This window comes from Parus major, chromosome 3, assembly GCF_001522545.3.
Source record: "Parus major isolate Abel chromosome 3, Parus_major1.1, whole genome shotgun sequence".
NCBI classification, from domain to species: Eukaryota; Metazoa; Chordata; class Aves; order Passeriformes; family Paridae; genus Parus; species Parus major.
Window position 1 is genome coordinate 59,553,400 of NC_031770.1, and position 13,882 is coordinate 59,567,281.

The window sequence follows — 13,882 nt, forward strand, 5'->3', positions numbered from 1 at the left end:
ATTATCAGCTCAATGTATGGCTGCAGTAATACTGCTAAATAGCTTTTATGATTCTCTTTGCATCGACATTTCAGAAGTTGCTGCTGTGATGTAGCTGTAGTCAGATATGTTTTTGTTGTTTTGTGTAACTCAAAGTAAAGTGATAGTTTATTGCAGTGCCAGAAAATGTGTCTGAAGGACAGCAGCGCTCAAGACATTGCCTGTACAAGAATTCCAACAGCAATGGTTAATGGCTAGGATTTAAAGACACTTTTAAGGCCAAACATTGTATTTTCAGTGTACAGCTTAAGGATATGTAACAGTTCAGTTTGACAAATAACTACATCACTTGATGTTGTGGTTTAAGCCCAGCCAGCAATCAATCACCACTCAGTCACGTTCTCACCAGAACTGGAGAGAGAATCAGAAGGGTAAAAGCTAGAAAACTCATGGGTTTGAGATAGAGACTCCTTAATGGGGAAAGCCATGCTCACAAGCAAAGCAAAACAAGGCGTTAATTCCCTGCGTCCCATGGGCAGGCAGGTGTTCAGTCGTCTCCAGGAGAGCAGGACCCCGTCACGTGCAGTGAGTGCTTGGGAAGACAAACACCATCACTCCAAATATCCCTTCCTTCCTCCTTCTTCCCCCCGCTTTATATACTGAGAATGATGTCAGATGGTCTGGAATATCACTTTGGCTAGTCTGGGTCAGCTGTTCTGGCTGTGACTTCCTGACATCCCTGCTAGCATAGCACTATGAAAAGCAGAAAAGGCCATAACACAAAAACAATAACAAAATAGCAATGACAAACTCCTCTATATTATCAACACTGTGTTCAGCACAAATTCAAAATACAGCCTCATCCTAGCCACCCTAAAGAAAAATTTTAACTGCCGGAAACCCAGGACACTTAGTAATGCTATTTTCTTTACTGGTATTGGAAATTGGCTGATAAAAACAAATGTTTGGGAAACTCTTAGTCTTGTAGAACATTGAAATAAAAAGACAGTGTTTAAAACCCTCAAAAACTGTGGAAAACAACCATATTTGTTTAACCCTGAAGAGTTGAATCCAAATTAAGATAAGACCCAGTAATTAAGTTGATGGCCTTTTCCCTTGTTGCTTTTGTGACACTTTTTGTAGGTATGAAAATTTTTATGCAGGAAAGATCCAGGCTTGAATTTTGAATTCCAAGATTTGATAAAAGCAGGTGGAGAAGAAAAGGTAGAGAAAAAAGACTGTGTAGAGAAATTCCTAAATTTTAGGCTGAAAAGGTGTTTCCCTTTCCTCCCTTTCACTTGTTTTCCATCCATCATTGCATTTATTTCCAAAAAGAAAGTAACAGATTCTAGAAAGGGGTGTCTTTTTGCTTCATACTTGTACATTATTTAGTAGCAGGGCTTTGTCTTTTCCTAAAGTCAGTGAGCATTCCTGCAATAATCCTTTTAGAGGAACTGCACATCTCTTTTAGCAGGGTTAATCTTTTATGTTTGGTTCAACAGTACATTTGTATTCTGTAGTTTTTATGACCATGAGTGTCCTTGCATTTTGTATTTCTGCCTTTTAGTATATTTACACATCTAATATATGCGTACACATAAGTGTAGTATATAAGAATACCATACAGTTTTAGTGCCTACACATTTATGTTTTTGTGATGTTGAAAGGTTATATTCAGATCCAAAATTAGTGGTTAGCATTACAAAAATGACAAAAATTTTATTTTTTCTCATCACTCACTGTTTTAGAGCTCAACATAGTCCTTCATTCTCAAGTGAGAAAAGTGGGATTAAGGACAAAATTAGCTTTCTGCAAACTGAATTAATCTGAAATGCCAGTGGAAGTGCACCTTATGAACTGATTCATCTCTAGCTGTTGTAGTTTACACATGACAAATATTAGTTATGAACTGCTAAAAAGGCAGTGGAACAGATGGGAGATTTAGTTTTCACAGGGAAGAAGATAAGGAATAAAGACAGCTGCACTGTTATAAAATGAGCCTTGATGAAATCAAAATCAGGGTGACAGAACTGGGAAAAAAAAGCACATTTTTATTATGGCATAAATCAATGATTAATGTAAAGAGTCATATTTTCTTAAAGGCTGAGAAAGGACACATTTGTTCATGAAAGGAAAGGCTGTGAAGAAAACATTTTGATGCACGAAAGCTAGGCTGGAAATAAATCCCCATAGACCGATGGCTATGGAGCAGGTATTTGTTTATTGTAGCACTGGTGGTGAGGGGGATTTCTTCTCCTAACTCACCCACCTTTGTCCAGTGCTGTGGTATAATTATACAGTATTTCTTAGCACCACTGTGTCACTACAACATCATCGTGTATGCGACAAAACTAATTTACACAGTGTGATCTCATATCTTATTAGATAGTTCTTTTGCGCTGCACTTGCGTCTCCCCAGTTTGGGGGTCTTTGATGAAGGCTTCCAAGGTTTTCTTCACATCTGAACTTTTCAATTTTGTCTTGGGAGCACATGCAGTTGCGGTGTTCCTTAGTCTGTCTGGTCTTAACTGGTCTAAATTCTTTGTTTTGTGGCTAATTGGCTTTGCACTTGCCAATTTTTCATTAGTATTATACTTAGCTATCTTTAAAGCTATCCACCTGGCAAGTTTTTTCTTCTTTTTTTTTTTTGTCTGTTCAGCATTAAGCAATTAGTTAGCCATATACTTGCCATTACATTGTATAAAATGTTATTTCTATCAGGTTATATAGGTATAAAAGCTATGATTCAGGTTATATAGATATATTAGATTATAATGATATCTTATAACTCAAGCTATATAAGGACCTTGTACCTCTGATCTCAGCTATATATGCATCAATTTGCACACAGTTCTCCTACAAGGACTTGCCACAGGATGAAGCACATCAGTACTTAGTAAAGTAACCCAAATCTGTTTTTTTTTCCCTTGTAAATGTAATGAATGGTGTTCATTACAAGAATTGTTTTTAATGGCTCCCTTCTGGAAGACCAGGAGTGCTTAGTTTCACATCCTTGATGTTTCCAATAAAAAAAAAGTATCTCTTGTAGGTAGGACAAGATGATTAAATCTGGCAAAACACTGCAATAACTATATTGAAGAATGAGTTTTATACCTGGGGGCTCTGTTTTGTACCGAGATAAACAGGCAAAAATCTCATCGGTTGCAAAGGTCAATGTCTGAGTATCAGAGGTCAGAACTGCCTGTGCCATCTGGAAATGACAGTATTGCACTGCTCACTGTAAAGCTATTTTAAGAGTAAACTATTTACAATAAGTGGAGATAGATGTTAATAAGATTTTAATGGAGTTTGAGTGAGCTGTTAGTGAAGACCTTAATGAAAATAAGACTTTTCTGGGGGTGAAGAAACTGCTGGTGAGTAAGCTTGCTATTTAGTACTGTAAAATGCTTGAAAATTGCTTCAAGTGACTGTGTGTGTTAGCAGTACCTTACATTTTCTAGGGACAAAAAAGAGATCTTTAACATCTTGTGAAAAGCAGCTGCATTTTTCAAATTTTAAATATATAAGCTGGGCACCTGAAAACAACAATGTACAGAAGTAACCTATTTTCTTCAAGTGCAGTAATAGTATTTTGGTTTTTTTTCCCTGAGCCATATTTATTCCTATTGATAGTTTTTTGGAAAGCAGTTTTCTACAAAATTTCAAAGTTTGTAACACTGGGCATTTGAAATACTTCTAAAATATTTTTAATGCATCTATAAATGTGACATTAATTATTTTTAAAAAGATCTCTCAAGTTCCTTATAATATTATTATATTATAATAATAAAAAGACTGATTACTTTTCCCCTTCTCTCTGTTCTTCTTGGCCTTAACATTTCCACCTCTGCATTTCTATCGTGCAATATACAACAAATGCTTACTAAGGATAAGTTTGGAAAAGGTTTGAATTTTTTGGAAGGTCACAGCAGAAAACCCATATTCTTGCTCTTGTCAACAGGTATCTAAAAATAAAAATCTTAATTGGCATCCTATTTTTCCATATGCTGTGGATTTTTAAAATTATTTTTCTCATCTGCACCAAGTCTATGGTGTGAAGACTGTCCTCGTGATCTTCAAAAGGTCCTATTTGTGCCTTTTTGTACCCAGGAGAGACAGAAAAGAAGATGCCTGGAGCCATTGCTGTGCAGATTATGCACCAAACACTGCTTCACCAATATCTTTCTCTTGTGGAGTATGCAAGGCAGGAAACCTTGAACCAAGTGAAGTGAAAAAAAGATCTGATCTGCTCTGTCAGCTAGAGCTTTAGAAGTTGTTCTCTGCAAGCCTGTGCCTCTCTCTGTCCTAGCCCACAGAAATGTGAATTGTGGCTATGAACAAATGCAGATGGCTTTGAAAGAATTAGCAGTCTGAACAGAAACTGAGGATAAGGAGTTGATTGAGTCTGATGAAGGAAGACAAGGAATCAGTGAGTGGAGTGGGAGTGGTGTGGCAATTGGCTCATGAGAAGGTCAAGCATTGTGGGGGCTGCGGTTGAGGCTGGCAGCTAAAAATGGGCCTAAAGTAACACAGATACTGAAGGAGAGATTCAAAGATTCACAGCAGAGTGATGACGTTTTGGTATGAATATTTCTCATCAGCATCCCCTGGTCATTGATGTCAAACTGTCTCAGAAGGCTTTCACAACAAGGCGTGGCAGTACTGCCTGCTCAAAATTAGGAGTTGTTGTGTTGATTTGTTAATGAGGGGTGGAAAGGTCAGGCCAGGAGGAGCCTTACAAGAAAAGCCGCTTATATTTGGTTGAGCAGAGCAGCCCTGTGACCAAAGACTGAGTGCTGTCTCTGAGAGTTAATGGAGTGTTGGTGATGTACAGCAAATGCTCATAGGAACCTGAAAATGGCCTTGAGTGCTCTGTGCTGAGTATCAGCTCTGTGTTGTCATTTCAGAGACAGAACTTAGTCTGAAGAAGGTGACAAGCCTGGCTTTTGTAGACGGATTGAGTAGCTCTGCCCTGTCAGTGTGGCACAGGGCCACAGTATATTGGAGCTTATCCCATCTCAGCCTGCCAGAGCTCCTCAAACTGCATGCTTGTAATGTATTCAGTCTGTTATTTTTATTTTTTTCATGGTGTGTGTAGTTAAATTTCAGCTGAGGTAGATCAGTGAGAGCAGGTTGTTCCAAAGGTAAAAGGCCACCAAAAGCTTCTGAGCTGCTCCACAGGGAATTGAGTGATGATAATCTGAAATTTGACCTCCTTCAGGCAGCAGTTCAAGTGTCCAGAGTGTTATTTGTGAGAGAGACCCATCTGCTCTGAGCACCTCCAGCTGAAGGAGCACGGAAGGCTGGTCAAGAGCTGGGAAGTCTGACCTGCTTTGACTACACTCAGCACCCCAGCTACCTGCTGGGGACACTTCTGTGACTCCATGAACATCCTTCTGCAATGATGAGTGTTGGATTCACAAGCAGCACAGGGACATGCCTGTCAGGAGAAGTTTAAGATCTGAGGTAGCTACACAGAGAAATTGTATTTATTGGGTAACATGCACTACAAGCATGATGGTGTTATTGCCATTGATGAAAAGCTGAATAGGCCTTAATGTTTTTGTTTTTCTCCCTGAAGTAAGGGGAGGTTAAGCAATGGTGTTGAGGTGCACATTAGCTTGGTGATTAATTGTCATTTATTAACTTGCGCTTGGCGCAGAGAGACAGGGCGGGTAGAAACTCAGTCTTTCCATAAGGCTCTGTACTTTTAAAGGCAAAGTCCGTATGGTTAGGTTTTCTTATCAGAGAATCAAGCATGTCTGGTGTGAAAGGATTTGTGACTTGGACATGCAAGGAGCTTATCTTCAGAGAGAAAGGCATGGCTTTTTTACCTAGGGGCAGCTAACAAGCATCAGTTGCCGAGATAAAATGTAAGGACAAGAGACTTTCATTTTAATACTATATAAACTTGCCAAGTCAGCTAGATAGGAAGGTAGGATTTAATTTACTGTGTTTACATTGTGATAAATCCACAGTGCTTGGTCTTTGATATGTTTTTTCTCTAGGAGTGAGCGGTATGAGTGGTACTTAACCCCAGACTGTGTCTTCCTTTTTCTAATATGGAGACAAATTCCAACATACAGAACTCTAAAGCCCTTCCTGAAATACAAAGAAGTTCCTATTTTTTAATACAAGGAAGAATTTTGATACACTATTACAGCAGTAGTTTAGAAAAAGATTACTGAAAATCATCATTGTAGCATTACCTCTGCAAAAAGTAGGGATAATTCTGACATTAAATCAGATACTACTCATGTAATCAATTGATAGTCTGGATCAGTTTGTGGCTTTCGATTTGATATATTTGACTGTAAGGGTGACCTGTAGCTTCAGTGACATCATTGCAACCTGTGTCCTTTTTAAGCTGAATTCTTTACTAGGTCAGTGGTCATTTTTGCCAGTGATTTAATGAGGTCAAAATGAGACCCAGACGTTTCAACTTGTTGGTTTCTTTTTTGTAGCTGCAGCTATACTTAAGATGAAAGGTCCTTTTGGAAACCTTAGAATATATGTTTGGCAGGGTGAACCAAAAACCAGTAATGTCAAACTATAAAAATGGTAAGCTTTCGGTCAAAGAGGCAGAACTATAGAAACAAATAGTTTCTATGGTCTTTATTCAACATTTGGACTTGCCAGTTTACTTCACAAACTGTAACTGCAGTAATTCCACATTGTCCTTTCCCAATTGCAATTAAGGTCAGAGATGCCAGAGTAAATATTAATAAAAAATAAAAGCAGAATAGCAAAGGGAAGCAGTAATTGTACTGTCAAACTGAAGAATTTACTTAGGCAGAAAAGCACTTGTGAAAAATTCTTTAAGTGGTGATTCTAGGAAGACATGTGCCATGAATTTTGTGGACCTGACTGTTAAGAGTTGAATTAAGAGTATGTGTAATGAGGATAACTAGAATTTGGATTCTTTTTTTTTTTTCTTTTTAACACTAACTCCCATGCTGTTCCAGATTGGGAGATACATAGAGCCAAAATATGAAATGGAAAATGTATTCCAGATACTAAAAGTAATTATTAATATCTTGGTTGGCTTGTTGACAGTGGTTTGCTTTGATAATTTGACACAATTCATGCTGCCTTCACAGATACTAATACATCCTGTACCTTAAGATTCTAACCAAAAATTTCTTTTTGATTTACTCTTCTAGCCGTCGGTCTGGACAGTATACAATGAACCATGACCATTCCAAGAAGATCCCTGATGGAGCGTCGTTTGACCGCTCAGGATCCCAGGACTCCTTGGATGAATTGTCTATGGATGACTACTGGAAAGAACTTGAAAACATCCATGAAACCAGAGGAAATAATCACGAGGAACGAGTAGCACTTGTAGTGAAAGAGCCAGATGGTAATGAAGTCTGTTCTGTCAATGTTCATCAGTTTGCTGATTTAGGGATTTTTCTCCAAATCTTATTTCAAGAGATGGCACCCACCTAATACAGATCACAAAAGGTCACTTTCCTGAACATCTGCTTTGAAAATTCTGTTGCCTCTGATGCATATCACCAGAAACAGGCAGTGCCCTGAAAGAGAGTTTTATCAGAGACAAGAAAAAGGCTGGTTTTCCTTTGAATGGTATTTGCAGAATATCAGAAAGGTGCCTGTACTTGCAAATCACAACAACAGAACTATTTGCAGTTTACTGTTGAACTAACTTACCCTTTCACTCTTTGTGTATGTTGTTCGTTATTGTAGCTATTGTGGATAGAAACCTCACGCTTTAGAAGACAAGCCAATGATTAACCGGTTTAAGTTTAGTGAGTAACTTTCTGTGCTTGTATTGTGATTGTTCAGTTGTACTGTTTTTGTTTCTCAGAAACATAAATTATGGGCCACTCCTTGGGGCATAGTCTTGGAGGTTGGGCAACTTTTTTTCTTTTTCTGTTTTTATGTCCTATCAGATTAAGGAGGAGTAATGTCCTTAATTCCAGTTTTCTCTCCAAAATTATTTTTTAACAATTCAGTAGCTGCCTCTCTCCCATTCTTATGAGACCCACAGTCTCAGTAAATTAAAATGGTGAATTTTGCATTTTGGTGTGGCCTCCGCATGAGTGAGTAGAATGTGCTCCGTGAGCTTTCAAAGGGATTTGCGCTTCTGCCTCCCTAAGCACTTTGAAAAGTCATTGCTCTGAAGAGCATAACAACATGCCCCCTGGAGAAAGCAGCAAGGCTCCCAACCCTAGTGACTGGGAAGCTATGGGGTTTTCTGATGGAGCCATGGGGCTTTCTCAAGAGCATCAGAGCCCATTGTTCTGCAGTATACAAAACTCTTCTCTTACTGCAGCTCATTGATGTGGCTGTGCCTTTAGGCTCTGCACCCCCAGCCCCACCATTTCCATTGTGTTTATATGTAGCCTTCTTCCCCCTGGTTACTGCAGCTGATGCTGGCGTGAAGCCTGAGTGAGTCAGCACTCACAGTTGATTTATCAGCTCGAGCATATGTTGCTGGGCCCCACACCTTGCCTAATGTGCAGCACCTCGCTTGGGCACGAGTATTCCTGAGCACGTGGGATGCTGCACCTTGCTGATGGACCTGCCTGAAACTCGGCCAGGCAAAGGCAAAGCAGGGGAGAGAGCTTGCTCACAGCTCCTCTGGAGCATGGGTGTAGCCCTTCTTTCCAGCCCTGATAACAAAACCTGAGAGTTTTGTCAGAGGCTCAGGATGTGGCTGCACAGCCATAGCGAAATTCATACTTAAATTTTGGTGTCTGTTCTCTGGATGCTGTTAATATTAAGGTGCCCACTTGGATGTGCTCTGGGCACAGTGGTAAAATGCTATCAATAGTGAAGTTGACATGCCAGCTTTGGAGTATTTTTAGATATCTGATAAATGGATATATTGCCTGAACATTTAAGAGAATTGTTAGCATTCAGCACAACCTCAACTGCTACAGACAGAACTTAGTGTTTTATAGAAAATATCATTAGGGAGATACAGATTTCAGAAGCAGAAGTTTTGCCATCAGTGGCAATATTTAATACCTTTCTCTTCTTTCATGTGCAGTGATCTGTCAATAAAAGATACCTTATCAGCTCTAAGACTAAAGCAAAAATTGTTCTGTGGGCTGTCAGCAGGCTAGAGACCATGTCATAAGAACTGATGAAAAAATAGCATTAAGGTGACTCATGTAGGCTGGTTTGTCCTTCATTAAATTGAGCTAGTGGAAGGCTGTAGGATTAATGTATCAAGAAAAGTGGGCAGAACCATGCCAGTAAGAGAGGTTAAAAAGACTGAGTATTGAACTAAAAACCAGTGAAGCAGCAATGATCTGGCTTTCAGGCTTCCCCATACACATTTTTATTTAGGTACATTTATAAAATGGTCTATGATTTTAATGGAAGTGCTGTAGATTATTATAAAGATTGCCACATAGCAATCTGTATTGGATTAACTACTTTAAAAGCTTTGATATCATATATTAAACCTTTTGAGGCTCTTTAGAAACAATAGCTTTTTTCCGAGTCATGACAGTGTAAGTAATTCTTAATTGTGTATCCCCTTGGTACTTTTCTGTGAATTATATTAACCGTGTCATGTCATTAAAATCCAATATGCTTGGCAGTACTCGAAAGCCAATGTTTATGCCTTTTTCTCTTCAAATTGCTCAGAGGGAGAACTGGAAGAAGAATGGCTGAAGGAGGCAGGTTTGTCAAATCTGTTTGGAGAGAGTTCTGGCGACTCCCTGGAAAGCATGGTGTTCTTATCCACACTGACTCGAACCCAGAAAGCTGCAGTGGAAAAGCGAGTAGAGACTGTCACACAAACCATGAGGAAAAGAAACAAACAGCACCAGATTCCTGATGTCAGAGATATCTTCAGGCTACAAAATGACTCAAAGGGAAAAGTGAGTTCCTGTCGGTTGTTTTATTTGATTCTGGCAGAGACAAGAGAGGGACATTTACAGATGGGGGAGAGCAGGGTGGCACATGAAAGGGACATTTCCAGAAGATTTGTGCTTAACTTTGCTGATTTCCAAGGGAATTTTTCACTAAATTTTCAGGGGTGGTGTTTGTCCAGATTTGACATTGCATTAAGCAATTTCAGTATTTATAAAGAAGGACGTATATTGACCTCATTTTACTTAAAAGAGATGAACAAAACAACTGCTCATTTTTATCAGAATTATTTTTCACACAGATGTGAAACTTATCACAGCAATCACCCAAAGAGTTACCACAAGCCTACTTTTACCTTTGAGTGGTTACCTCTTACTTACTGGTGCTTTTGTTTATTTGTTTGTTTATAAAAATGGGAAAAAATGGGGCATTAGCCTAACCTTCTTGGTTTTAGCTAGGTCTTTATGCCTATCACCTGGGGGTGTAAAGCCCATACTAACTTCTCAGGGCCTATGTGTGTGTTAAACTGTGTATGGGAAGTTGCTCTGACAGGCCCCAAAGGGTCCCAGTTTCCCGTCATGGGATATTGAAAATAATTCCCATATACAGGAAAGGGGAAGGAGGGAAATGGAGACTATGATTAGAATTCCTTTTCCATGGAGAAGGGTGTGTGTCCTCTCTGCTCCCTCAGAGCACCAAGATCTTCAGCCGTAAGAATGAGACCTTATGACATGACTGGTTTGCCTGACCTCAGCTCTGTCCCTTGTTCTCATGCTGACAGTGCCTTTCAGTGCAATGGTTCTGGTGATGGAAAGCACAGTGAATTTTGAGGGGATTTAATTTCTTCCTTCCCTCAACAGCTTCCTCTCCTTCAGCAACTCCTTCTAAACTCACTTGAAGTGTAGTAGGAGAAGTGGTACATTCTGGAGTCACAACTTCCCTTTCACTGTTCTGCTTTGCCTGTGGTTGCAGAAAAGATATTAACTCCATAAAAGATTTCTGGGATCTGATTTGTAATTAACTCTACCTAAAAATTACAAGATCTAATGGCAGAGCAATTTAGGTAAAATACCATATAGCTTAAAGCAGTATAATTTCTCTTTTTTCCTTTTATTTCAGTAAAGGACAAGAAATACTCACATTCCTGTATGTAAGCTACTTACTGTAATGTTTGAATATCCTATGTCACAATGTTCGATAGATTTTTCTTCTCTTAAACTACATGTTTTGATATTGAAGACATCACTGAGAAGGCAAATTATTTTAGGCATTTAAGATGTATAAAACAAATGGTTATTTATTGAATATAGAAATAATGTTGGGAAAAAATCCTTCTAAACTTGTCTCCTTGACAGAAATAAAGTAATACAAGTATTGTACTTCATTCCTTACTCCAAAGCAAGATAATTGTTAAGAAATCATTGCTTGTGGTTATTCACCAAATATGCCACCAAAAGCCTGTAGGGAAGTTGCTTCCACTACCTCCCTGGGTAATGTGTCTCATTGCTTTGTTACTCACCCATCATTAGAAAGCTTTTTATATAACAAAAGAGGACTGAAGCCACCTGCAGCTGTATGAAGTCATTCCAGTTTAATAATAACCTCTGAAAATCCTGTAGCCTCCCTTCATCTGGAGGAAAGCAGGAGGAAAGGTAAAACAATAGTGTTGATGTTTTGCATCAACACAACAATTGTGTTAATGTTTCTCCTAAATTTCCTGCCATATTCCTAAAGAGAAACTAGACTTTTGGTACCTTAACAACTTCCCAGTCTGCTTCTGCTGCTTTGTGAAACAGAGATAATTTTCCAAGCAATTGTGTTAACTTCTTCCTCCTCTCAAGATACCAGATTTAAAAAATAAAAAAATAAATAAAAAAAAAATTAAAATACAGATTATGCTAGTAGGATAAATCTTTAAAACTTGCATTTGTCTTCTCAGTAAGTATGGAGTTATGAATTGCTTGAGTAAAATACAATTAGAAATACAGTGTGCTAAACATTCATTGTTAATTTGAGTTGCCAAAAAATAAAAAATTATATGTGGGTAAAATGTATATGAGTCAATGTATACCCATATATATATGGGCAGAGATTTTCTACATGTTCTGAAATATTTTGTCTATAGTTGATGTTATCCAGTTCACAAAATGTCACATCTTGAGACTGGTTAGGGCAGCATAACAGAAAGGAGAGGATGGTTCAAGTCCTTTCCCATGCTTTGTGTCTTCGAAGTGTCCTGGTTTTATTGTTGGAAATCTAAGCTGCAAGCACAGATATTAATGTTATGCTGTCCTGCAAAAGGGATGGGATTGATCTCTAGGGGAGGCAGCCAGGTAAGCTTTTTCAAGAGAAAGGAATTGGTCTGAGACAGTCAAAATGTCTGCTTCAGATTCCCTGTTCATATGCTTTCCAGGGCAAACTACAGCTTTAGGTCAGACTGCATTTTCTTATTCTTTGCCACTTTGGAAAATAAAATCCTTCACCCACTTAGCCTTCTAGGAAGAAGTGAATTGACTTAATTACTTCTTTTTTAATTACCTAGGTTTCAGATCCCCTTAGAGTTTGGCAAGGGGTTTTCTGCTGGAACACAGGGATGTGCTTTTGCATACCCCTGAATTGTAGCAGTGTGTTTAATCCTGCACAGAGTCAAAGGAGTTTCTGCAACCATGTTCTAGGTCTTTATAGGCATGCATCTTTATTTTTCCTTTCGTAGGTCTGTGATGGAAGTGAACCTTCAGCTGTGAGAACAAATGAAAACAAAAATGAAGCACATGATGGAACAAAAGGTAATACAAAATTACTCTCTTCTTTATTTTATTTTTCTTTTGGTTTGTAGGTGTTCAACTACACCTGCTACTACATGGGTCCTTATTTTAAGTAAGTTTTCCGCAAAATAAAATTAAATTATAATAAGAAACCTGTTCTGGACTGCATTGTTGGTGTGTAAAATTTCAAGTGTGCCTGTAGGTAGTGTCATTTGAGCCACCTGAGAAACCCTGTTTATTATCAGGAAGCAACTTATAATCAAGCTATCTGGGAGAAGTCTCCTCTTGTAGCTTATGCTCAGGTTGTTTCTGATCCTTATTTTATCACTTCTGGTCTGTCTCTGCTGTACAGTACAGGAAATGAAGGTCTATGCATAAACTCATCAGTGCATACCAAAGAATAAAACTGAATGGACTATAAGCAAAAAAAAAAAAAAAGCCAATAGAGAACTGGTTGGACTCAAGCATCAAGGAAACTGTGACAACTGGCTATATATCTGTAGCTCAAATTAAAAAGAAAAAAGGGTTGAAAGAAAAAAGGTTGTTTACCATTTCAAGGAAAATGGAAATGGTGTTCTGTGTGCCTAGATTGTGTTCAGTGATGTGTGATCACAGAAGAGAGGTGCAGTACCCATGGAATACCCTTTCCTCTCACTGTCAGGATAGTACATTACAGAAGTCCTTAGCTGACTCCATGGTTTCTATTTTGAGAGTATGAATTCTGATGAAAGACTTTGTCAGAGCTTTCTGCTCTTCTTCATATCCAGTATTAAAAGTGTGGCTGTCCTGCATCATTTTAGGTTTCTTCAAAGTAAGGGTTGCACTGGGCTTGTCATACCATCCCTGTAGAGATCAGGTTATTTACTGGCAGCTGTTTAAGTTTTAAGATGCTGCACTGTTATTCTGTTTTGTTTATATGTTGGGGTTTTTGCTTCTTCTGGAAGACTGGATAGCACATAGATGTTACACTGAACCCTATACCCACATTAAGTAGGCAGATCAAGTTACTTATTGCAAGTTAGTTAGCTTTAATTAAGCCACCAAATAAAGTTCTGCTTCAGTTCTAGAATACTGACCAGTAACATTTTGGAAAAATTGTTACTTTAGAATTAGACTTGGAAAACAGCAATGGACAATACAGAACGTTCATGGCAGTTGGAGTGGGAGACCTGAATATAAACCAGCCCTGAATAACACTGAATCTGTGTGTTTCCAGAAGTGTGTATTTCCCTCCTGCTCTCTCAGCAAACCTTACTCCAATAAGAGCAGTAAAAAAAAAATGGGAG

General features: G+C 38.5%; 1 protein-coding gene across 3 annotated transcripts in view; it reads left to right on the forward strand.

Annotated features, from left to right (window-relative positions):
- The window catches only part of ARHGAP18 (Rho GTPase activating protein 18), a 96,489-nt gene that overhangs the window by 49,963 nt on the left and 32,644 nt on the right, over positions 1-13,882 (forward strand). For 2 of the 3 annotated variants that reach the window (XM_015623009.3, XM_015623007.1), the window contains exons 2-4: positions 7,143-7,342; positions 9,604-9,839; positions 12,545-12,617. In XM_015623009.3, coding sequence (XP_015478495.1) covers positions 7,143-7,342; positions 9,604-9,839; positions 12,545-12,617 — 509 coding nt within the window. Of the gene's footprint in view, positions 1-7,142; positions 7,343-7,689; positions 7,752-9,603; positions 9,840-12,544; positions 12,618-13,882 lie in introns of those variants that run through there. The other variant, XM_015623012.3, reaches the window with a different exon arrangement.